Source organism: Phoca vitulina, unplaced genomic scaffold (assembly GCF_004348235.1).
Source record: "Phoca vitulina isolate PV1807 unplaced genomic scaffold, GSC_HSeal_1.0 scaffold24, whole genome shotgun sequence".
Classification (NCBI taxonomy): domain Eukaryota; kingdom Metazoa; phylum Chordata; class Mammalia; order Carnivora; family Phocidae; genus Phoca; species Phoca vitulina.
The window spans coordinates 20,700,608-20,727,962 of record NW_022589727.1 but is presented as its reverse complement, the minus strand read 5'-3'; the positions used below and the strand labels follow the sequence as shown (position 1 = coordinate 20,727,962).

General features: G+C 34.4%; 1 protein-coding gene across 6 annotated transcripts in view; it reads right to left on the bottom strand.

Annotated features, from left to right (window-relative positions):
• The window catches only part of ROCK1 (Rho associated coiled-coil containing protein kinase 1), a 149,888-nt gene that overhangs the window by 90,666 nt on the left and 31,867 nt on the right, over window positions 1-27,355 (bottom strand). For 4 of the 6 annotated variants that reach the window (XM_032421458.1, XM_032421459.1, XM_032421460.1 and 1 more), the window contains exons 2-5: window positions 25,131-25,212; window positions 4,032-4,132; window positions 3,343-3,480; window positions 406-581 (exon numbers count right to left, since the gene is read on the bottom strand). In XM_032421458.1, the coding sequence (XP_032277349.1) occupies window positions 406-581; window positions 3,343-3,480; window positions 4,032-4,132; window positions 25,131-25,212 (497 nt within the window). Of the gene's footprint in view, window positions 1-405; window positions 582-3,342; window positions 3,481-4,031; window positions 4,133-7,469; window positions 7,653-17,460; window positions 17,630-25,130; window positions 25,213-27,355 lie in introns of those variants that run through there. The other 2 variants (XM_032421462.1, XM_032421461.1) reach the window with 2 other exon arrangements.

Below are 27,355 nucleotides of genomic sequence, written 5' to 3'. Positions count from 1 at the left end.
TTAGCACAGCAACTGCACTGGATTCAAGTAATGTTCGTAAAACAAATGAAATTGTTCTTCTAACAAATAAATATGATCTATTCATTAATTAAAAGCAAACTGATTTGTATATAAAAAAATTAAAAGTGTTTAACTCTAGGACATACCTCAGAAAACAGCTTATAATTTTTATTGTTTAGAACACCAAATAAAAGTATATAACCAGATTAAGGGACCATTTACATCAACATTAAACTGACATAATAAAACTATGAATTTCAAAGTCTTAAATTCTGAAATACCACTTATCTCACATGAAGGAGAATAGGTGGATTTTGAGTAGGAAATGCCAATCAAATAAAGTTTAAGTACTTTTCAGCTTCCCCCTTCAACAAATGAAAAAATTTAAAGCATTTTTATCTTTACCTGTGAATGAAACCCATGGAATGGATTGCATCCAATGCAAGAACTACTTCTGCGGTATAGAATCGTGCCCATTTTTCAGGCACATCATAGTTGCTCATTAAGTTTACAAGATCTCCACCAGGCATGTACTCCATCACCATGTAGAGATAACGATCATCTTGGAATGCATAAAAAAGCTATACAAATACAAAAAAAAATCATTAAGATTAAGCAAAATGGTTTCATTTAAAAAAATGACAAAAATACTAATGGAAGATTTAATTAAAATAATCAAATTGTAGTTACTATAGCACTGTTAAAAAAAACAAAACACACAAACATAAATATCACAAAGGCCCCTGAATATAAAAAGGAACTGTGGTTATTTCTGAGTTAGATGGAAACTTTCTTTTCTATACATTGCTACACTAATTCAATTTTTTACAGTGAGAATTTTTAAAAATTACAGTAGTTCCAATAAAGAATATACAAGTCTCCTAAGCAAAGAAATATTATGACTCTGATATAATGTGTGCTCTTGTGAGGTCTACTGTTAAATTTATATCAATACCACAATTCTCAAGAAGTTTGAAAAACTGAACTACAGGCTCAGCTGTCCATTAGCCATGTGATTGGGCAATTTATTTAATCTCCCTAAGTCCCTGTCACTATAATCCCTTCCAGAAAAATGTAAGGGACTATACCTTGTTTCACTTTTATACCTGCTGCTAGGTCACAGTCTGGACCTAGTAGTGGCAGTTTGCAAATGCTTAAAAATGTCTAATCAATAGAAGCATAAATTAATCTATAATTGGAGATATACCAATAGGGATTAACTGCCTTTCAGAGTTGCTGAAAGGATTAGTGAATGTAGACAGCACCTGGCACCACAGATGCTCCGTAAGTAATAGCAGTCAACGGGAGGAGGAGCAGTAACAACTAACAGGAAGGGGGCAACAGCTAGAGTCAAGCAGGAAGAGTGAAATCCATTGACAGAAAACTGGAAAGAATAGCAGGCATAAATGTATTTATTATGTGACCTGGGTTGAAGTTAAAAAAAAAAAAAAAAAAGCAAATTTACAAAAGAACATTTTAAGTAACATGAGAAGATCAGAATCAAACTAAAATAAAGCCCTAGAAAAAATGATACCTTATTTACACAGTCATTTGTCCTAAAATCTTTTTGTTTCATTTTTTCAACAGTGTTTAATGATTTTAGTTACAGATTTAGTTATTTTAAAAAGATATTTTAGGGACAGATAAGAAACTAAGTGGCATCTCATGGCTAGCCCAGATTAAAGTATACAATTTATCATTTGGGCACCACAATTAAAGAAACAATGTTGATTTGGTGGCAGTTTACCATATTTATAGACAATGTATCAGGAAAAGCAAAGCTTCAAGTACTAAGTTGTAAATTTAAAAATTATGTCTTATGTCTTTTAACTATCTACAGAACACTGAAGATTTTCTGTATCACTGGTTCTCAACCAGAGGAAATAATTGTCCCCTGACCACCTACCCCCCTCCCACTACTACCAGGTAAACATTCAACAATGTCTAAACACAATTTTGTTTGTTACAAATGGTATGCAGTCTGTGGAGAGCTGCTAGTGGCATCAACTGGGTAGAAGCCAGGGACGCTGCTGAAAATCTGATAATACACAGGACAACCCCCAAAACAAAGGACTACCTGGCCCAAAATGTCAATAATACCAAGCCCACAAATCCCTGCTCCACACAGCTGATAAAAACAGAGCAGACATTTCAAGTATAAAAAGTCATCCATAACACTCAAAACATTTTCCATATCCTTTTTATTCCAATTACTAGTGTGCTTATTTAGGATACTCTTCATTATATATTGTAAATTAATAAGTCATAAAATTCATGTTAAGAATTTAGAAATGGTCTAGTCAACCCAGTAGTTTTTTTTTTTTAACCAGAAGATTTACTTCCCCCATATGCATTCTTACATAACCCCAATACGTAAGACACAAAAAATATGGAGCTACTCTAGTTGAGGCAGAAATAGAAAACCCAGAATTATAACCTCCTCAAATACTGCTTGTCCCCATGACTTCACTTGAGGTATTCTCCACAGGTGAAAATAACCAATCTAAGCCAACTTCCCCACTTTTCAGCAAGGAAACTGAGGCCCAGAGATGTAAATAACTTGGCCACAGCTTCACCAATAGGTTTTTGACAGTTAAGACTAGAACTTACAACTACTGACTTCTAGTGTATTTTTCTTCCCACTGAAAAACCTAAAGCCAACACAATATTATTTGAAGGCCTACCTTAACTCACCTCTTCCTTAATTTTCCCATTCCTTCCTCTCCACAAAATAAGAGACACAAATAGATGAACAGATGGTTAAATAAATAGAATAAGAGGTCTCATATTTGGGAAAAAAACTTGAATTTCAATACTAAATAAAAGTATCTACGTAGAAGATAATAATATATGACTTCCCCCAAATCAGAGTATTTAAATTTTCTTTTTCTTTCTCTCTCTTTTTTTTTTATTAAGATTTTACTTATTTATTTGACAGAGAGAGACACAGCGAGAGAGGGAACACAAGCAGGGGGAGTGGGAGAGGGAGAAGCAGGCTTCCCGTGGAGAAGGGAGCCCGATGTGGGGCTCAATCCCAGGACCCTGGGATCATAACATGAGCCGAAGGCAGACGCTGAACGACTAAGCCACCCAGGCGCCCCAGATTATTTAAATTTTCTAATATTTAAAGTCTACAGACACATAATTATTTTGCTTTGGCCTTACTTTCCTCCTAGAGACAATTCAATAAAATTAAATTTTATGATTTAAAAAAGTAACAATACATTAGACAATTATGTAATTGCCAATAAATTCTCTATTACTGTTCTAAAAAACAAACTAAGCTTAATATGTTTAGTTACAAACTACTACAGCAATAATGAAACAGTAGCAACATCATACCTGGACGACCCAAGGGCTGTTAGCAAAAGCCATGATGTCCCTTTCTTCCCAGAAAAAGGCAGAATCGGATCTCTTAATCATTTCAAATTTACTGAGAAGCTTCATAGCATATACCTTCCTAGTGGATTTATGCCTTACCTTTAAAATTGAAAACAGAAAATAATGAACCTTTTGTTGACATTTAAAGCTCAGCATTTACCAGAACAATTTACCAAATGATTTTAACACCTTGTTAAATAATATAACATCACTGTTCTAGCTTTTTTTCCATCTCTTCTGCTGATTTATCCCAATTAGATAATGTCAAGGCTTCAATTAACAGAAGGCAAGTAATGTTAGAAAAGAATCTTTACTCCCTATATAATAGCACACTCCCCTTTCTCCACCCTGTTATGCATGCTGCTTTCTATTTATAAAACTTAGGATTCCATAACATTTTAGAAGTCTAATATTACAAGTAAAAATTTCTCTTCTGACACTTGAAACCTCTTCTCTATCCATGGATGCCTGAGGAAAATATTTCATACTACCGCTGAATTTGACTCTAGGCTTTCACATCCTTTGGCAAGACTATCTAGAGCAATTAAAAGCAACAATTTTATAAAAACAATATCATCCCAAATAATGTATGTAAAACACACAAATGGATTTTTAATTTTATTGTTTTTAATCTCATTAAAATAACCTACCAATTGAACTTCTCCAAATGCACCTCTACCAATCACCTTCACTACTTCATAATCTTCAGCTTTCATTCGTAAATCTCTAATTTTATTTATTGTGTCTTTATCTGTATGAAAAGAAGAGTTTGTGACTTTAAATCATTGAAGCATTAAAACTAACACTGTTTATTTTACATTCAAGTCCTTGAAAAAAAAAAGTATTAAGCATTACTTCATGGTAAACACTTATAAAGGAGAAATGTTCAATGTATTAAGAATTGTTTTAAATAAATTCTGGAACGACTTCACTCTAGCTATTAAAATTTAACTTGATATTTCAGAAAATATACTACTAATACACATGGAGGACATCAGTTAAGTCCAGAGCAAATCTGAATTGAAGGATCATAGGTATATGTTTTAGATTAGTGAAATAAAATTTTCTTTTTATCAAGTCAGTTTTGATAATCCCTCCAAGAAGATATAAATAATTGAAGATATCCAATGTTGAAAAAAATCATATACTTATATCAATACATTTCTCTATTTGAACCTAGATTTTAACTTAAAACACACAGTGGGAATCACTGCAATTATTTATATAAACCTGTCATGCTACAAACTACAATAATTTACAAATCCCCACTGGACAGATATTCTAATTCCTAATTTGGTCATAGATTAAAATAGGGCTATTTTAATCCACATGGGTCAACATTGGCATGAGATTACATGGAAAAGCTTCACATTTCAGAGTGTACAAAATACAGAACAGCTATTAAACTTAAGTTCTAGTTCCTAATAAAAACTCTGTATTATATTCTTGTCTTTCTTTTTAAAAGCACATTTAAACTCGTGTTTATATACATTATGACCAATAAACACATGCAAAAGAAAGCAAATTTCTACACAAGGATAACATAAGTACACTTAATTTTAGGTTACATATCAATTGCAAGATGCATCAGAAAGATACAGACAATAATCAATATACTGCACAATTATTTGTGTCTACCATGCAGTCTCTATAGAATCACTGTAGATATATAAAGATAACTTTAAAACATAGTTCCTCCTCTTAAGGAGTTCAAACTCTAGCAAATGAAACAGAAACAAACAATGAAAAAAAAAAGTACAAAAACAAAAAACAAAAAAAAGGAAAAGAAAAAGCTATGAGGAGGTTAAGCAGAGTTTGTAGAAAACTAAGGAAGACGCCTAACCCAAACGTGCCTGGGAAGGAGGTGGCTAGAAAAGGCTTTCTGAAAATGGTAACACCTAAAACAAGTCTAAAATGGAGCACAGCAGTTAGCCAGGTGGGGAGAAGAAAAGAGAATACTATAGGCAGATGGGCAATATAAGCAAAGGCACAGAGGAACTACATACAAGCAGCTCTGTGCTGCTGAAGTACCAAGTTTGTGGTAAGGGTTCAAAGGAGACACTGGAGAGTCCCAAACTGGTTAAGGAGCTTGAACTTTACATGTAGGCAAGTAGTTATAAAACTAGTATTTAATCATAAAAAATATTTTCTCACAATAAAATTTAAAGCAACTCAATTTTATAGAAAAGAGAGTGCTCTGCTTCAGGAGGGTAGTGGTGCCGTGGTCAGGATATCAGAGAGGGGCTGGAGTTTCATCTACTTTATACCCTTCCATAAAGCAGCCCCTGAGAGTCCTGTGGGATCTGCTGGGAACTGAGAAACACCATGAAAAGAAATAAGGCAGATAAACAACACAGTCAAATTTACATTTCAGCTAAACCACTCTGGGAAATATGTAAAAAGATGAACTCAATAAGGACAAGACTGGGGGTGGGGAGAATTTTAAGAGTACTGTAATATTCCAGATGCAGAGTTAAGAAAGTCCTGAACCAGGATGTGTTATATAATAATAGCCTGTGAGGTTGAGAAAGGATCCCTAGCTCTGGTTATATGAGGTTGAGAGCCATAAATAGGCTGAAAAGTCTGTTGTTTGAGCCCAGAAAATATATCTGCTGCAAATTTATGTGGGAATGACGATCTTGCTTCCTGCTTTAATTTCTAACAGCACAGGAAGTGTATAAAGCAGCTTGATATGTGATTCAAACAACATTAGTTGTCAGAATGACTTTATCACATTTAAGTATGGCATTAAAGTGCTGTTTTGCCTTTTAATTTAAGAAACATTATCAAGGGGCGCCTGGGTGGCTCAGTCGTTAAGCGTCTGCCTTCGGCTCAGGTCATGATCCCAGGGTCCTGGGATCGAGCCCCACGTCGGGTTCCCTGCTCGGCAGGAAGCCTGCTTCTCCCTCTCCCACTCCCCCCTGCTTGCGTTCCTGCTCTCGCTGTCTCTGTCTGTCAAAAAAATAAATAAAATCTTTAAAAAAAAAAAAAAAAGAAACATTATCAAAAACTAACTTCCAAAGTCAATCAGTATTTAATGAAAACTCAGTAACAGTTGGGAGTGGCTCTAAAAACCTTCATCTTGGTCTCTGTCTTAGCTCATGCTGCCATACAAAATACCATAGACTGAGTGGTTTAAACAATATTCTTTTTTTTTTTTTTTTCACAGTTCTAGAGTCTGGAAGTCCAAGATCAGGGGACCAGCACGTTTGATTCTGGTGAGGCCTCTCTTCTTGGCTTGTGGGCAGCTGCTATCTCTGTGTGTTCACATGACCTCTTCCTAGTGTGTGACAAGGTAAGGACACTGATCCTATCTTATCAGAGCCTCACCCTTATAACCTCATTTAACCTTAACTGCCTCCTTATGACCCAATCTCCAAATACAGTCATTGGGGGTTAAGGCTTCAACATATAAATGGGGGGTTAAGGGGTCAACACACAATCTAGTCCATAGCAGTCCTTAAAAAAACACAATTAACAGCACCACTGCTAAGACATCGACTTACTTTATACTAAGATAAACTGGATGTTCAGTTCCAATTTGACAAAAATTTACAGGACTGATGATGTAAGTCCATGAGAGTGAGTGATGTGTGTACCACTGACACTGTGGTTCAATAAAACATGATAGATTCAAATATTTTCCACAAAGTACCTGCTGATGTGTAATACAAAATAACTATAGGCTTTAAAGACCTTGTGTTTTCATAAGCTTTGTCAGTTTGTCCAACTAAGCCTTTTTCTGTACCATACATAATTTTAACTACTATCACTTGTAACACACCTCAGCAGGCTCCTCTTTAAGCTGTACTTAGTATTTTCTCAACTTCTTTAAAAATATTCTTGCCTGTACTTGCTCCATGAAGACTACACATAGAGAGGGTAATTCTTTAGTTACTTCAAACTCAGCACTGACTCCTCAAATAAACAAGAGTCAAGGAAAATCAAAGTCGTTTGTCTTATTTTTTGTCTATTGATGTTGCTCTCGATGACCTCAATTCTTTGAGCAACTGTTCTTGCCAAAAAGCTAATAGTCTTAAGGCAATTTTTCTCTCCACATATTTTTTTTTGCTGCTGCAAACACTCACCATTAGTGAATGGCTTTCCCTGTTCGGCTAATAAGCCACTCATAAACTAATGTAAGGTCGCAGCCTCATTCCTTTTTTATTTTTGTGAAGAAAATTCTGTGATGAGATATTCCATTTCAAGTTTTCTATTTTTTCTGACTGTTGCTTTCTTGTGAGTTGGGAATATTATGATGAGGACTCACTCTGGTAACATCAAATATATTATTTTAGCACAGCAACAATGTCACTGCAAAATAAACACAATGCTTTGCCTTTTAACTTCACAAAATAATCCACAGTTCACGTGCCTCAAAATGACAACACTCAAAGTTCAGTTTTCTTTTTTTTTTTTTTTTTACGCAACGGGTATGCACCGGAAATAAAAAATAAAATGTTGTGGTATGGTGATTCACATGAAACATTGTTCCGTTTTAACTGTACCACCGTGATTTAGCTGAGTAGCAGTGTGAACCAATAACAGTGTCATGTATGATTTCTGTCACAACTACTCAATTCAGCCACTGGAGCACAAAACCAGTCCCAAGACAATACATAAGAATGAATGTGGCAATGTCCCAGTAAAACTTTATTTATGGACACTGAAATCTGAATTGCATATAATTTTCACGTCATGACATAGTTTTCTTCTTTTGACCTTTTATCAATCACTTTAAAAATATAAAAAACATTCTTTGTTCATAAGACATACAAAAACAGGTGGTGGGCCAGATTTAGCCTGTGGGCTGCAGTCTGCCAACCCCTGCTCTAATTGAAACCCAGCTCCCCACAAAAGGACACTGCTTCCCTTGCAGCTCTCAAGTGGTGACCTTTACCTTCACTCACATGCCTTATACCACTGGCCCTGAAAGTGGGACAGGTGAACTCCACTATTATCTCTATATCCCCATCCTGAATCTGCCAGCTTTGATTTTCATGTTATTAGGTTCTATTTCTCACTACCTCTCATTATTGCTGTAATCCACTGACTCGCGGGTCATCACATTTCACTGTCAGAAAATTTTAGTTCCTGGTTTACTGAGCTCTCCAATATTCACCTGTTTTAATTCTTAGGGATTTTATTATATCCATGGACGACACTTCTAATATCCTGGCCTCTCAATACCTTTAACTTCTCTCCTTCAATGCTCTTGTCCTGTACATTTTCTTCCCTCTTCTCAAACCCTGCACAGCTCTCCCACTGATCCTCATTCATAGCTAAGACATTTTTGGTTACCATCCGGAATCAAATAAAACAATCAGAAGAAAACTGCCACAGATATACCACCACCACCACCACCACCACCACCACCACCACCACCACCACACACACACACACACACACACACACACACACACACACACACACACACACTTAACTGCCAGAATGTGCAGGTATATTTGGTCACCTTCTACTACAGGAGAATACTGCTATTTTACACCAATCTTTCCACCAGTGATGTCATATCCTTTTTCACTAGTTCAAGGACATGGCTCTAGCAATACTACCCTCTTTGTCTTGTATTTTTAAGTTTCCCCTTTTCTAACCAGATCCTATCATGCTTATTTTCATTCTCATCTTAAACATACCTCTTCATCCCATTTCTCTCACCAGCTTCTTCTGCCCCATTACTCAACTTCACTACAGCAAAATCCCTCAAATGTTGTCTATCCTCTCAGTTTCTATATCTTTCTTCATATTTGCTTTTAAGTCCATTTAGGAGGGATTTGGCCACTACCTTTCTATCAAAGCTGCTTGTCAAAGTCACAAATTACCACCATGTTGCTAAATCCAATGACAAATTCTCAGTTCTCATCTTGACATATCAGCAGCTTTTGACAGTTTGGTCCCTCTCTGCTGGTATACTTTCTTTACTTGACTTCCACATTCTTCCAACAATGCTAAGGATATTTTTTCAACCTCAATAGTTACTTCTCAGTTGCCTTTGCTGGCTCCTCCTCTCCCAGAGTTCTTAACACTGAGCATCTCAAGGCTTAATCTTTCATAGTGTTTTCTTCACTGTTTACCTTTATTTCTTTGGTGGCCTTTAAAAGCCACCTACATGTCAACCAATTTTTATGGCTAGTCCAGATCTCTCTCTTAAGCTTCAGGTTTATATAATCAATTGCTTACAAAATATATCTACTTGGGTAACAGACCTCTCAAATTTAATGTGTATGAAACTGAAGAGATGTCTTCACCCAAAACCTCTACCTATGACCTCCATATTTCTGTTAACAGTTCAATTTTGCTAAAATCTAGGGAGCATGCTTGACTCCTTTTTTTTTCCTTACACACCACATCCTATTATTCAGGAAAATATGCTAGCTCTACCTTTGAAATATTATCTCCAATCTGATAACTTTTCACTCTCTACACTGCTAACATGCTGGACCAAGCCACTATCATCTCTTCCTAGGATTACTACAATCGCTTCTTAACTGATGTCTATCCTTGCCTCTCCATATTTTATTCTTAACCCTAGGTGATATTCTTAAAAACACAAGTCAGAGCATGTCACTCCTCTGCTTAAAACTCTCTAATGTCTTGCCATCTCAGCCAGAGCAAAAGTCAAAGATCTTACAATGGCCTACAAGACTCTACATGACCTAGCCTATTTCCTTACTTCTCTGACATCACCCTACTATTCTTCTTGCTCAATCCTCTCCAGCCACAATGGCTTCTTCCTTGCTGCCTCTCAAACATGCCTGATATATTCTTCCCAAAGTCTTCGCACTGGCTGTTCCTCTGTATGCCATTCCCTTCCCTCAAGCATCTGCTTGGCTAATTCTCTCAAGTACTTCAACGATTTTCTCAAATATCATTTTTTAGTGAGTCCCAAACTAGTCACCTTATCTAAAACTGCAGAATTCTCAAAACTTCCAATCCTTCTTACAGTGTTCTATGTTTTTCCCATAATAAGTAACAACTTCTTTGTCATTACAGAATTTGTTTCATGCAAAATTATAAATTTGGTAAGCCCTCATTAATTCTAAGACCAATAAATAGGATTATGTAACCATAGACCGTTTTACCAATTTCTGATTGTCTACTTTGCTGAGCTACGTGATGCTGACAGAAAGCTAAGATTCAGAGAAGTGAGATATTACTCCACAGCACAGTAAGCAAAAAATGTAATGGGTAAATTGAGTCACAAAAAGACACCGTAAGTCTTGACTGGCCACTAACTAGCTAATCAGTCCCTAAATAATCATCAGTTAGCAAAAGAGGCAGGAAGACTGATAATTTATAGTTTCAGGGTTACCAACAATTCAAAATGATTTTAATCACACAGACTCTTCAACCTAACTTTCTAGAAATCAAATGGATGATTTTTCTTAAGAATCTTTAAAAAAAAAAAAAAAAAATCACAATTCATATCCAGTAAATTCTACTTCTAGAAATTTTTCCTAAGGAAGTTAGATATAATGTGGAACCAAGATTTTTACAATGTTTTTTAAAATATACAGATTGAATAATTTTATATACATATAATGGGAGTATTAGGCAACATCTAAAATTGTGTTAAAAAAAATAAAACAAGACGAAATCAGAAAGGGAGACAAACCATAAGAGACTCTTAATCACAGGAAACAAACTTAGGGTTACTGGAGGGGAGGGGGGTAGGGGGATCGGGTAACTGGGTGATGGACATTAAGGAGGGCACATGATGTAATGAGTACTGGGTATTATATAAGACTGATGAATCACTGACCTCTACCTCTGAAACCAATAATACATTATATGTTAATTAACTGAATTTAAATTAGAATAATCACATAGAATGATATTCAACATATAATGTTGAGCAAATAAACAGAATAAACTGTTCAAATATATAAACACAAATATATATTGGTATGTGTGAACAGAAAAAAGACCATAAGGAAATACAGCAAAATAATACTTGTAATCATTTCTGAGTGTGGTGGGATTTCAGATTATTTTATTCCTCACATTTTCTATACATTTCAAATTTTCTATAATAACTATTGCTTTCTCATGAGAAAAAGACATATCTGCCTAGTCTAAAATCTGAGATTATAAAGTGACCATAATTTTATGTACCACCACAGACTGTAAGACACATCCTAATTGTTAAATAAGTTTTTTTAAATGTCAGGATGAAATATAGTAATAAAAGCTATGCACAATACACTGTTTGACCAAAATATTGCTACTCTTTGCCTAAAGAAACCTAGTATACCTTGTATACTTTTAGAGTAAAGTATCCCTAAAAAGCTCTAAAATTACATAAAACTTATCTAGAAAATCTACAATATTCAATTCCATAAAAATCTGTTTTAATGCAAAAATTATTTTATGTCCAAATCTTCAAATAAAATTCAAACTACAGGAAGATGTGCCATGTTTTGCCAGTGTACACACACACACACACACACACACACACAGAGTAATCCAGTTTGAGAAACTGATTGGGGAGGGGGGAGGAATCCAAATTCTTAACATAGCATAAAATGGCTTTTAGACCTTGTTACTGTCTGGTTCTCCAGTCTTTCATTTCTAGATACTCTCCCCAACATGCTCTACCAACGCCCAGTTATTTGCAATTGCTCACATTACCATACTGCTTCAAATCTCCATACCTTTGCAGATATTGATCATCAGGCTAAAATGACTTGCCCCATGTTATTTGACCGACTTACTATCAAACAAGATCTAATCCTGTATCTCCTCTTCAGCCATTGTTGATCTCCTCATGCAGATGGGCTAACTCCCTTCCCTTGCCTCTCAAACACAATTTCTCTATTATTTCATCTACCACTCTGGACTGAAATTGTTTATATAGCTATGTTTCTAGAGACCACACTTCATTCATGGATATGTTCTTGATGTACATACATGCTCAATGATACTTACTGAAACATTAAAAACATTTAATGATATTATTTATAAATGGAGACAAATCAACTACATGCAGCTCTTAACTATTCAGGGACAACAGAAAAGCCAGTCACTTTTATTTACTCCAAAACAATGAAAGTATATATCTAAAAATCAATCTTGGATTTTTCAAAATGCTAAACACAGAATTACCATATGACCTAGCAATTCCACTTTTAGGTATTAACCCAAGAGAAATGAAAACATATGTCCACATAAAAACTTGCACACAAATGTTCATCGCAGCAGTATTCATGATAGCCAGAAAGTAGAAACAATACGAATGTCTATCAAGAGATGAATGGATAAACAAAATGTGGTAAGTATATCTACACAATGGAATATTACTTGGCAATTAAAAAGAATATGTGCTACAACATAGATAAATCTTGAATAATACATCATACTAATTTCAAAAAGTCAGTCACAAAAGACCACACATATAATTCCATCTATAGGTAATGTCCATTATCTATTGCATATCTATACTGGAATAAAATAGATTAATCATTGGCCAGGGCTGGGGAGCTTAGGGAAATATGGGAGTGACTGCTAATGCACATGGGGCTTCTTTATGAGGTGATGAAATGTTCTAAATGACTGGTAATGGCCGCACAACTCTAAAAATATACACAAAGAACCAATGAATTGTATAATTTAAATGGGTGAATTTTATAGTACATAAATTATATCTCAACAAAGCTATTTAACAAATCAATCTTGGGTTTGGCAATGATTTTTATATATAGCATCAAAAGCATAATCCATAACAGAAATAATTGATAAATTAGGCTATCAAAATCAAAAACTTCTGCTGTGTGAAAGACAGTATATACAAACTTTTGAGTCTGGAGTGGAGCTTATTGATCCCCCTGCCCGTAAGTGTAGGCTGAACTACTGATCAGATTCCAAACGGTAGGGTATGGAAGGGAAAACAGTAACTTTCTGGCAGAGAAGGCTGGCAGACTACTATTTTAAACCAAGTGATAAAAGTTAACATCACCATTGATAAATCATGGTATCACAAACCTATCCTCCAGTCTAACATCAAACACAAACTGTGGGACATTCTACAAAATACCTGATCACTAATCTTCAAAACTGTCAAGGTCATAAAAAAAAAAAAAGCAAAGACTGAGAAACTATCAGACCAGAGGAGACTAAGGAGAAATGGCAACTGAATACAATGAAGTATTCTACATTGGATTCTGGAACCAAAACCAAAAGAAATTAATGGAAAAACTAAAGTAAAGTATGTAATTAGTTAACAGTAATAGGCCAATTTTAATTTGTTAGTTCTGTCAATGTGCCATGTTATATAAAATGTTAACATTAGGGAAAACTGGGTAAACGGCATACACAGGAATCTCTATTCTTACAACTTCCCCATGAGTTTATAATATGATTTATTTTAAAAATAAATAAAGAGGATATTTAACATTTCTATTTAAAAAATCTAATTTAGTGGTATTTTATTTGTAATAACTTCAAACAAGCTTTTGTAATATCCTAGGTCATACTGCATAATTTATTCAATTTTATGGCTTCATTTTAAAATCCCAAATTTTATACTACCTTCTGGTATAAACTGCATTTGGCACTATATATCAAAATGTAAGCTGGATACAGCTTTTGCCTCAGCAATTCCTGGATTCACTCCAAAGAAAGAAGCAGCAAATATATACCACATTATATGCACAAGAATGTTCATCACAGCCTTATTTATACTAGTGGAAAACTGGAAGGAATCTAAGTGTCCACCATTACAGAAAGTTTTTAAAATTAAGGTACATTATCTTTCTCATTCAGATGGGGGGGCATCTTTTTCTTATTTTAACCCATATTTGTTGAAATATTAATACATTTGTTCACATTTGTTCAACTGTTAACTGTTCAATGGTCATTTATTTCTTTTCCCCTTTATACTACATATTCAGCTACTTTGTTCATTTTAAAAAATTATTTTTCTTATTGATTAGAAGTCTCTTCTTATATTAGAAATATGTTTTTTATATAATTTTTTTCAGTTTGTCAATGTTCTTTATATATTTGTCTTTCCGTATACATAGTTTTGAAAAGGCAAAAATCTGTCAATGTTTCCTTGACAGTTGCTAGTCCTAGATTCCTCCTTTTAAAAAAATACATTCCCTACTTGAAGACTATATAATTTCATCTAGTACCTTATGTCTTTACATTTCTAATATGTTATGAAGTACAGACTGAAATTCGTTTTCCCTAATATGGACATCCAATACAAATTACTGAAAAATCTACCTTTTCCCCAATGACATGTCATGTTAAGCTTATATCAAATTTTCATATAATAAAAAAGTATGCTTCTTCACCCTCTATGATAATCTACTGGTCTTCTTGTCCTTCAAGAAAGTACTATTTTTCTTATACTTCAGTATACAGTTGAAGAATTAATCCCAATATATCATGACTACAATCCTGTCCCCACCTCCCAGAAATAGAAATACATTCACCATTCAAGTGCTAGAGTTACCAAACTATGCAAGCCATTTATAGACCTAATATGCAAAAAACTCAAGCTTGCCAAAACCTTACTACATTTCAATGCTTTCTGGCTGGAATATATCCCACATTTGCAGACTCCTACATGTACCTTAATATTTAGCTGTGGAGGAGGTTTTTTTTTTTTTTTTTAAGATTTATTTATTTATTTGAGAGAGAGAGAGAAAGAGCGAGCACACATGCAAGAGTGGGGGAGTGGCAGAGGGAGAGAATCCTCAAGCAGACTTCCTGCTGAGGGTGGAGCCTGACACAGGGCTTGATCCCATGACCCTAAGATTGCGACCTGAGCTGAAACCAAGAGTCAGACGCTTAACTGAGCCACCCAGGCACCCCGAAATTTATCCTTTTTAAATGTAGAACAGTACATTATAGGTAGTACATAAATTCTGCTTTTAGAATTGTTGCTCCTTAGAATTCCTGAAAAAGTATAGACCTCTAACTACCATCAAACTTTATATTCCAGTAGGTGAAAACCATCTTTAGTTTTACTAGAGATAACGTAATACGCATCTTCAATATTACAGTATGTAATGAGACACTCTTAGGAGAAACTAGTCACAAACATTAAAATGAGAGCTTTTCTACAAGTCATAAAATCTTGTGATGTTTTGTTTGAATGATTATTATGACCTTAATTTAAAGTGAGAAAAAGTCTTCCCTTTTCTATTGAGCAATATGTATACGTACCTTTTGTGTAATTCTACAAGGAGCTAAGGCAAACATAGTCAAGTTGTTTTTACTTCCTTGGATGGAAGTAAATGGATTCTTTGATGATATCAGCAAAATATGCTAAACTGAAAATAACATTTCTCCCTCACATTTTTTTTTAAAGATATTATTTATTTATTTGAGAGAGAGAATGAGATAGAGAGAGCATGAGAGGGGGGAGGGTCAGAGGGAGAAGCAGACTCCCTGCCGAGCAGGGAGCCCGATGCGGGACTCGATCCCAGGACTCCAGGATCATGACCTGAGCCAAAGGCAGTCGCTTAACCAACTGAGCCACCCAGGCGCCCTCTCCTTCACATTTTTAATACAAGATAATTGCTTACTGATTTTAATCACCAACCAACGAATAGCTAATTTAAAGATGACAGTAACATTCAACTATCACAGTAATCATTTAATAAGTAAAAAGGTTTCATGATTTTATGATTTTAAAACTATAGAGAAAAAGCATTTTATGTTTTGAAACCTGCCATGGAATGACATTAAAACTTCAAGACAGTGGAAAGAGGAATAAACTTTCTAATGACCATTACTCCCTGTTTACATAAAAACAAATAGCTAATTAAATGTTTGTAATCCATTAAATCTCATTTTTGGAAGGAGATTAAGAAAGTATCCACTGGAGAAAAGGTTAAACTCCATTTTATGAAACATTAAAATATTGTATGATTGGTTACCAAATATAATTACTTGGAAAAATAAACAAAAACTTTAAGATACAACCCTTTTACAATGATAAATGTAATGTAATCCTTTAATATAATGATTTAATATGATTTACCCTTTAAAATGATAAAAGAAACTTTGGAAAAAATTTATTTTCCACATCTCAACTGAAATTATTTTGTTCTTGACAAGTGTGGCTTATTCGTTGATTTATCTGTATGCTTGTTCTTGATTTGATGATTTTACACGGGTGGCTATCTTTTTTAGAAATCACTATTCTGAGACAGTTTAACAAGGACTAAATATGTACATCATCAATTCTAGGCTAGTGATTACATCTGGAAGAGAAAGACATGAGGCCAAGGCGTAGATTGTAACTTAACATCTTATTTTGAACAAAAGACCAGAAGAAAATAGAGCAAAATGTTAACTACTAATTTAATCGTGATCACCGATACACAGATATGTGTTATATTAATTCATTTGAAATATGTGGTAATAAAAAACAATTTAAAAAGACAATGATCATATCCAAACTCTACTAACAAAAGAATACTTTCTAGATCAACTCTAACAAGTCAGCATTCAACCTCTAATACATTTAACAAATATTTAATGCATACCTAATATTTAGCCAGGTTTCGCAACACAAATACAAGTGCTCCTGGTCTCATGACACTTCCATTCCAGTGATGAGGGCAAAGGAGAAGAGGAATGGAGACCAATCAAATAATCACACAAATAAATATAACCTAACTGTGATAAGTGCACAAGAGGCCATGAAAGCACATACCTAGCAGCAGTACATCTGACCTAGCTCCAGGGGCTAGGAAACTAGAGTGAATGCTTATTTGAAATTTAAAGGATGACTCCTTTAAATTGGATGGGGTTAGAAGGAATTTTAGAAAGAGGAAAACAACATCTAAAAGTATTGTGGAGAAGGTATCAGAGTGCTTTCTAGGAACTAAGTATAAGTGGTATGGTGGAGGTATAAGGAAACAAAGGAGTAGCAGTACAGGTAAGACTGTAACTTGAAAGGTTATGCAGCAAATTGTATGAAAGGCTGGGAGTGAGATTTGACTTAAGCAATTTGCAGTTGAAAAAGAATCCTCTGGCAGCAAGGTAGATAACCAACCGTAAATGCGGAAAAACAGATAAACTGAGAGTAGATAGAAGACTTACTGAGATCAATCAATGGAGATGATGAAGCATGAACAAGAATAGCTGTAATAGAAAACAAAGTTCAAGCCTCCGTCTGTAGACTGCTACTGACCAAAATCTACATTCATGGGTCTTTTCTTCAGTTTATAATAAGAGCATTTATCTTTAATTTTCTGGCAGCTCCAATATTCTGCAAAGGGTTTTTTTATTATTATTATTAACATATAATGTATTATTTATTTCAGGGGTACAGGTCTGTGATTCAGCAGTCTTACACAATTCACAGCGCTCACCAAAGTACCCACCCTCCCCAATGTCCATCACCCAGCCACCCATCCCTCCACACTCCTCCCCTCCAGCAACCCTCAGTTTGTTTCCTATGATTAAGAGTCTCTTACGGTTTCGTCTTGTTTCATTTTTTTCCCTCTTCCCCTATGATCCTCTGTTTTGTTTCTTAAATTCCACATATCAGTGAGATCAAATGATAATTGTCTTTCTCTGACTGACTTATTTCGCTTAGCGTAATACCCTGTAGTTCCATCCATGTCACTGCAAATGGTAAGATTTCTTTTTTTTTTTTTTTTGATGGCTGCATAACATTCCATTGTGTATATATGCCACGTCTTCTTTATCCATTCATCTGTTGATGGACATCTAGGCTCTTTCCATAGTTTGACTATTATGGACATTGCTGCTATGAACATTGGGGGGTGTAGGTGCCCCTTCGGATCACTACATTTGTGTCTCTGGGATAAATACCCAGTAGTGCAATTGCTGGATCATATGGTAGCTCTATTTTTAACTTTTTGAGGAACCTCCATACTGTTTTCCAGAGTGGCTGCACCAGCTTGCATTCCCACCAACAGTGTAGGAGGGTTCCCCTTTCTCCACATCCTTGCCAACATCTGTCATTTCCTGACTTGTTAATTTTAGCCATTCTGACTGGTGTGAGGTGGTATCTCATTGAGGTTTTGATTTGGATTTCCGAGTGATGTTGAGCACTTTTTCATGTGTCTGTTGGCCATTTGGATGTCTTCTTTGCAGAAATATCTGTTCATGTCTTCTGCCCATTTCTTGACTAGATTCTTTGTTCTTTGGGTGTTGAGTTTGATAAGTTCTTTATAGATTTTGGATACTAGCCATTTATCTGGTATGTCATTTGCAAGTATCTTCTCCCATTCTGTCAGTTGTCTTCTGGTTTTGTTGACTGTTTCCTTCTGCAAAGGTTTTCTAAAGATCCTCAACACATCAGCATGTTCATTCAATATTCTAGGGTGTAATCTGCCTAGATCTGGGAATGTAAAGTAATTTGAAGAGCTCAAATTTCTTCTCCTTCTCTGAACTTCAATTCTTTTAAGTTTTTAAAAATCATGAGAATAATGAAAACAAAAAAAGTAGTCTTATTTTTACTAAGTAATTCTTTATCATCCCATCCATTAAGCCAAAAGCCCCAACCTGCCATTTCAGTCTTTTCTGCCATCTGTCCTCCTCATCCCTTCCCACTCATCATCAATCAAGTTCAATTTAAATAAAATTCCTGGTTCCTCAAAGATATCATACTTTTAGATTGCTCTCTGACTTAACAAATGCTATTCCCTCTCTGCCTGAATTGTTCTTCCTCAATTAAGAAATCTAGCCTGGGGGCACCTGGGTCACTCAGTCAGTTGGGCAGCAGGCTCTTGGTCTGGCTCAGGTCATGATCTCTCAAATAAACAAATCTTCAAAAGAAAAAAAAAAGAAATCTAGCCTGGTCTTTTAAGACTCAACTCAAATATTACCTTCCTTCTTAAGGCTTTCTTTACTACCTCAAGATCTGTGTATCATTACATTCTCTACAAAGCTCAACTATAAAAGTACATATATATAGAAAATATATATATAAAAGTTACTATTTGCTCCTGTATTTCCCTTCACAAGATGGTAAGATCTACAATTTTAAAGAAAAACACTGTCTTATTCTTCATGTCTTTAGTGACTGGACATGAAAAAAATATTTCAAGAACAAATGGTCTCGCAGGGGTGCCTGGGTGGCTCAGTCAGCTAGGCATCCAACACTTGGTTTCTGCTCTGGTCGTGATCTCAGTTGTGGGATGGAGCCCCACTCTGGGATCCACAATGGGTGTGGAGCCTGCTTGAAATTCTCCCTCTCCCCCCCCACCCCTCCCCACCACCACCCCCAGCTCTCTCAAAAATGAATGAATGGTGGTGGTGTGTAGTAAATTTATCACTTTCTCATACATCTTCAACCCATTACTCTAAATGGAGAAGGAAGAGTGGGGAAAGTTCCTTTTGTTGTCTTAAGAACTTCTCACAAGTCTCGGCTCATCACAGGCTTTTGGCCTAACCCAATTTTTATAGATTTATGCTACTCTTTCACATTTATCTCTGGATATATACTCATACTTGATATGGTTGTTTCAATCTGAGCTAAGAACTTCCGTGGAATAACCCTGATTTCTTGAGCTAAAACTTTCTTATATTTACCCCTTTTTGAAATTCAGCCTTCACCTGGAACCACTACTAATATGATTTATCTTTTAAATAAATTTGATTAAATCTCCTAAGCTTGGAGCACGTGCCTGACAGTGCCCAGAATTTCTTTCCTTCATTAATATAAAGTCTTAGGCAGTAGTTCTCAACTGAGAGCAATTCTATGCCCAGGGGACATTTGGCAAAGTCTTAAGACATTTTTGGTTATCACAACTGAGGGAAGGAGAAGAGTATGCTACTGGCATCTGGAAGGTAGAGGCCAGGGATACTACTAAATACGCTACAATGCAAAGGACAGCCCCTCCCCACAACAGAGTTACCTGATCCAAAATGTCAACAGTGCCACTTCTGAGAAAACCCGGTCTAAAATGAACTGAATGCTTTGTTTCAAGGTCTCTGTCAAATCCCAAATGCTAACGAATTCAGACTTTTCGGTCACAATTAAACTCAGAATAGCTAATCATTCTCATTATTTTCTCAATAAATAATTGGCAAAGCAAATAAAAAGTCTGTCAACTGTTAATATGCTTTTATAAGTAGATAGCTGCTACACCATCACTCCCAGAGCTAATATGCCACTTTTGTAATCTATAAGGAAAGCTATAGTATGCTACCATAAAATACCATTTCAGGGTTTATTTTTTTATCCAAACAAATGCTCTCTATCACATTTTTACTCTCAGGTTCATGGAATTTCTCATACAATACTCTTCCCTCCTCTATTATCTTCTTTTAGACTGGTTATATTTGTTTAATAAGTTTGCTTTTCTACTAACATAATTATGAATCCTGTACCCCAAATCTCAGTGACATTCATAATGGTTTACAAACATATACAGTCATAATGACTGTTCCCAAATTCTCCCTTTCTCCTCCTTCCAATCACTCCCCCAAACATGTTTCTTCTAAAATGTGACTAACTCCCACCATTTTATCTGGATCTCTAACGCCTACTTAAAATTCACCTTAAAATCTTTTTTAGTTACATGAGGAAAATAAACATTTTCTTTGTAGTCCTTATTATTCAGGTATCATAGACCGGAGTCCAGAAAAGCAAATCTTTATATTTAACTAATTATTCAGTCAAATGGTCACAGATTCTCATTTCCCTTTCAGTCTGTAAACATTCTTCAACATGAAGAGATGAAAATTAACAGTCTGTAATACAGTGAGGCCTGAAGTTTAAAATATTTCAAACTGCTATACTTTAAAGCTGTTGTATTCTAGTGAGACTTCAGCTGAATTACTAAAGAGAAAGATTTTATCCCATGTCAGGTGTATCCTTAGATCACTGTATCTGGTATGTCAGGAAAAAGCAATTCAAAGCAAACATTCACCTTCAGTAAAAAAAATTTTGGATGTACTTACTAATGAAAGCTATAAATATCCATATAATTGAATTTTAGCAGAATATAAAATCCTATCATTCTATGAAGATCTATTACTCTGTGTGAAGTATTACATAAATACAATTTGAGTTGAAGGGGAATGTTATGTCATATAAACAGAATCATACAGTATATACCCTTTTGTGCCTGGCTTTTTCCACTTACCCCAATGTTTTTGAGATTTACTGATGCTGTTGCACATGTCAGTTAATTTACTCCTTTTTACTGTTAAATATTCCATTATATGGATGTACCACAATTTGTTTATCCACTACCAACTGATGGGCATTTAAGTAGCTTCCAGTTTACAGCAATTTTGAATAAAGCCACTTAAACATTCTCAAAGAGGTCTTTGTGTGGACACATGCTTTCGTTTCTCTTGAATAAATACCCAGAAGTGGGATTCCTGGTTCATAAAGTAAAGCATGTATAACTTTATAAGAAAAACACCAAACTGTTTTCCAGAGTGCCTTACCATTTTACAAACCACCCAGCAATGTGCCAGAGTTCAGTTGCTCCACATTTTCACATATACTTGATATTGTCAGTTTTTAAAATTTTAGTTATCTTAATAGATGTGTAATAGTATCTCATTGTGGCCATAATTTGAAAGTATCCAATGACTAAACATGCTGCATATTGGCCAACTGTGTATCTTCTTTGGGGAAATGTCTATTTAAATCACTTGTTCATTTTTAAATTGGGTTATCTTTTTATTGTTGACTTGTAAGACTTACTTATATATTCTATATACCAATCCTTTATCAGGTATACGATATGCTAACATTTTCTCCCATTCTGAGGGCTGTCTTTTCACTCTCTTGACAGTGTCCTTTGAAGCACAAAAGTTTTTAGTTTTGATGTCCATTTTATTTATTTTTCTTTTGTTGCTTGTACTTAGGTATTATATCTAAGAAACTAATTCAAGAGCATAAAGACTTATGCCAACATTTTCTTCTAAGAGTTTTATAGTTTGGTTCTTACACTCTGAATTAATTTTGTATATGGTGTAAGGTAGGAATCCAACTTCATTCTTTTACGTATAGATATCCAGTTGTCTGAGCACCATTTATTGAAAAGATTATTCTTTCCCCTTTCACATGTTTTGCAACTATTTTCTCCCAGTCTATGGCTCATATTTTCATTTTCCTAGCAATATCTTCTGAAGAGAGAAAGTTTTAAATTTTGATGAAACCTAATCTATTTTCTTTTAAAAGTAGTTTATGTTATTTGTGTCCCATCTAAGAAAGTCTTGCCTAACCGGTCACAAATATTTTCTGTGTTTTCTTCTAGAAGTGCTATTTTAGCTCTTAAGTCTAGTCTATGAAAAATTTTGAGTTACTTTTTGTATATGGTGTGAAGTAAGGTTCGAATTCTGAATTACCTTGTCACCTTTGCTGAAAATAAGTTGACTGCATATGTATGGGTCTATTTCCGGATTCTCTACTTTGTTCCATTTATTTATGTTTATTCTTTCATTAATATTATACTGTCTTGATCTTGAAAATCCTATAGTGTTAATTCTCCAGCTTTGCTCTTACTTTCTAAAATTGCTTTGGCTATTCCAGATCCTTCACATTTTCATATGAATTTTAGAATTGCCAGTCACTTTATACAAAAAAAAAACCTGCTTACGTTCTGAGAATACATAGATTCTATTTATAAGTTAATATGGGGACTCTTAACATTTTATTATTGAATTGTCCCATCCATGAACATTGAATATCTACTTTTTTTTTTTAGGTCTTCTGTAATTTCTCAGTAATATTATGTGGTTTTCAGTATACAAGTCTTATACATATTTTGTCAAATTTATCCCTAAATTTGTCATGTTTTTGCTTCTGTTGTAAATGTTTAGGTGCTATATTTGTTACATCAACTTCAAATTGCTTGTCGCTAATATACAGAAATACAATTGCTTTCTGCATAGTAATCTTCTAATTTGCAGTCTTGTTGAACTTAACTAGTTCTTACAGCTTTTTGGGTAGAATCTTGAGATTTTTGTATATACAAAAGCATGCTGTTTGAATAAAAAATTTTTTACTTCTTCCTTTTTAAATTTACATGATTTTTCTTTATTTTACCTTACTGCACTGTCTAGAACTTCCAGGACAATGTTGAATGAAAGTGGTAATAATAGAAGACAGGCCTGCCTTTTCCTGATCTTAAGGGGAAAGCATTTAGTCATACACAATTAAATACAATCTAACTGTAGATTTTTTGTAGATTCTCTTTATCACTGTAAGGAAGTTTCCTTCATTTCCTAGTTTGCAGAGATATATTTTGTAATCAAAAATGGATACTGAATTTTATCAAATGCTTTTTCTTATCTCCTGAGATGGTATTATGGATTTTCTTTTTAAATATGTTAATGTGGTAAATTACACTAACTGATTTTTGAAACTTGAACTAACTTTACAATGCAATCTTGGTATAAACCCTCCTTCATCACAATTTTTACATAATGCTAGATATAATTTGCTATAATTTTGTTATGTTACTCTCTGCACTTTTCTCCAATTTAAAAACTAGACTAAACTTACACATTTTTCAGTTAAAAGTTTACTTTAGGCTTTATACTTTCATTTTATTTTACTTATTTCTACTGTGGCTATTGATATTCCTATTTTAAAATGTAATATAAAGGCATACTTATATTATGAAAGCAGTAATGTTGCATAATAAAATGAGTAATAAATTAAGAAAGCATGTGTTCCAATCCTTGCTGCCTACTTTACAAAATCACATAGCCCCTCCTCTGTACCAATGAGCATTTATTCTTTGCCTCTCATCAAATAAGAAATGGTCAAGATTCTCCACCTTTTTAGTTCTTTTGCTCTATTTTTAAGTAGGTTGGTAAACAAATGTAAGCAGTGATAAAATTCTCGTGTAATTTCAGTAAGATGTGAGAAGTTAAGAAAATTTAGTTAAAAAGTTCCCAATTCAGGTTCTGGCACCAATTCCAAAATAAAATTTGGTTGAATAAATATTTTTATAAAAAACAGAGACACTTAAAAAAAATTAAATTGATCGGTAAAATTCTGAGGCAAGATTTCAAAGTGTAAAAACGATAAATACAACAGGGAAAAAGATCATACTAGAAAAATAAACTTTTCTAACAAGACATATGCAACCAAAATTGAGTAACACAAAACCAACCCAACTCAAATGTTATCACTTTGTATGGTTTAGAAACAGAAATAAAGAAATGGAGTGGGAAAGATTTCATGATCTAAATTTTATTATCATTTTTTAAGATTAAAAGTTTGAAACTATCTTAATAAATTCTTTAATCAAATTTTAAGTGATAAAATCTAATATCAAAATCTAAAAAGGTTTTTAGAAAAGAAAGTCTGTAAAGCCTAAATATAAGCCAGATTTCATGGAGAAAATTCTCCTTATCTCAATGGTAGGAGGGCTTTTCATGTGCAATCTGTTCTTACCTGCAGGTATTAAAATATAATAGCTAATGATTTACAAAAGAAAAATAGAGGATAAATATAACACTACTGAAATTCAATGTGCATGTATGTATATTATTATTTTAACATACTTATTTTAGCCATTACTTCTCATTCCCTTTTCTGCAAAATATTTTATAAAATATTCTCCTACGAGGCACTCAAATTAATAAACTAATTAATATTGTTTCTTTCCTATTTCCTCAATTTCCTGCTCATTTTATGTAGGAATTTTAGATGAAATAACCAAAGAGTAGACAGAAGAAGGAAAAAAAAAAGATGGGCTTGAATAATCTAAGTCAAGATTTTGTTATATACAGTCTGTCATTAACCTCCACAAAAAATTACTTACATCTGCTTAAAAAGTTGTCAATATTTTTGTTTTTTCTTAAGGCAGGAAAATCCAAATCATATACCAAAGCATCCAATCCATCCTAAACAAATAAACAAACAAAACAGTTAGTTTTGGGGGTCACACTATGAACACTTTTCTTTTTTATGAGTAAAGAATAAAACATATGCTTTAACATTTAATCTGCCCTCTCTCGTATATCTTGCATTCACTTAACACCTTCTACAAGGTTACATGGGTGCCACAAAAAGATAAAATCTGTTTTTATTTATTTTATATATAGATTTTTCACCTTCTAAATCGCCCAGTCTGAGAAGCAGCAAAATCACCACAAATTGGCTACACATGACTTCAATGCATGCCCTTTCCCTCCATGCCCTTTCACTCCCCAACTACTACATTTATCTTTATTTCACACTCATCAAAAACAAATGGCCTGTATTTGTGACTATCAGTATTTTACAAGGTAGTAGCTAAATGTCAGTGCCTAAAATATGTGTAGTATAAAATAAATTCTGCATTTAGATACATTTTTTAATTATGAAAACACATTGGGTTTTCATAAGGGTTTTCTTTCTTTCTTTGAAGCACTTTATAGGACAAGCATTAATAAAGGACAAACATGGGCTTCTACTTTTAAGTGGATTTTTAAATATTATCTAAGTAAGTGCAGGACAATGTGAAGGTGTACCAATCAGTGTTGAAGTAGGAATGCATGTATTCCATTTATATCTTGTGGCAGGAGCACTTTATCTCTTATGGCAGGAGAGGAGGAACATTCAGATAATCCCAAGTAATCTTCATTTAATTTAGCTGGGGAAATTCAGCGGAGCCCAAGAATAAAAACAGAAGCAGCAGAGGAAGACACACCTTCTGCAGACCCTGTACAGTCATGTTCACCAAAGGTTGGAGGAAAAATTAAAGCCAGAGGATAAGTGTGATCACTCAGCTATTTTAAAATACAAGTACTTAAAATATTTCCCTAGGAAACCAGAATGCAGAGTCAAACTTAAACACGCTTTAAAATACATAATTGCAGGCACCTGCCTTTGGCTCAGGTCATGATCCCAGGGTCCTGGGACTGAGTCCCACATTGGGTTCCCTGCTCAGCAGGGAGTTAGCTTCTCCCTCTCTCCCTCTACCCCTCCTCCCTGCTTGTTCTCTCTCTCTCTCAAATAAATAAATAAAATCTTAAAAAAAAAAAAAAAAAAATATATATATATATATATATATATCATTGCATGAGTTGGAAACTGAACATGGAAAAATAGGTAATACTGATGCTGTTGATTGCTTGAAGAGACCAACCCACCCAGTAACTGGCTTTTCAAAATTCACAGTTTGTGCAGATCTGAAGAAAAAGCTCCTCCACTAATGCAAATTTATCTATCTTTAAGATATATTTCCTAGAATCTTCTAAAAATTTGAATATTTCTGGTAATTCTTTGTACAGAAAAAAAGATGAGAACCTTTTTATGAAAACACAGTTTTTAGAAAGACCAGCTGATGCTTGTTCTATTCTAACCTGGAAAACCAAACCAAGGGCAGCTGGGTGTCTCAGTTGGTTAAGCGACTGCCTTCAGCTCAGGTAATGCCAGGATGGAGTCCCACATCGGGCTCCCTGCTCAATGGGGAGTCTGCTTCTCCCTCTTACCCTTCTCCCCTCTCGTGCTCTCTCTCTCACTCTCTAATAAATAAATAAATAAATCTTCAAAAAAAAGGGAAAACCAAACCAATAAATATGTGAACTCACTATTTTCTAGGAAAAGATAAATTAAATATGACTTTTTTAAAAAAGATCTTTAAGTTCTTTAAGGCAGAAACCACAGTTAATATCTCATTTTTTCCCACAACTTATTCAGAATGACTGAACAAGTAGGCATAAAATGTACTTCAAGCCAGTGATTTTTATGCTCAACAGCAATGGCATTACATTATTCAAGAAATATTTTTCTTAAAAGTTTCAGTGCATCGGGTCACTCCCCAAAATTAGACTATAGAGTAGTCCAAGTACTACTGACGACACAAGAAAATTTTTAGGCAAAATTTTGGTACCTTAAAGTTGTCTGGAATATAATCTCAATATATATTTTATAATAACTATTATTTTAGGAGTTCCTAGTAAACATCTACTTCCAAAGACACTTACAAATTTTAAAAGATTCAGAACTAAATTATAATAGCTTAAATTGGGGTGCACCTGGGTGGCTCAGGCGGTTAAGCAT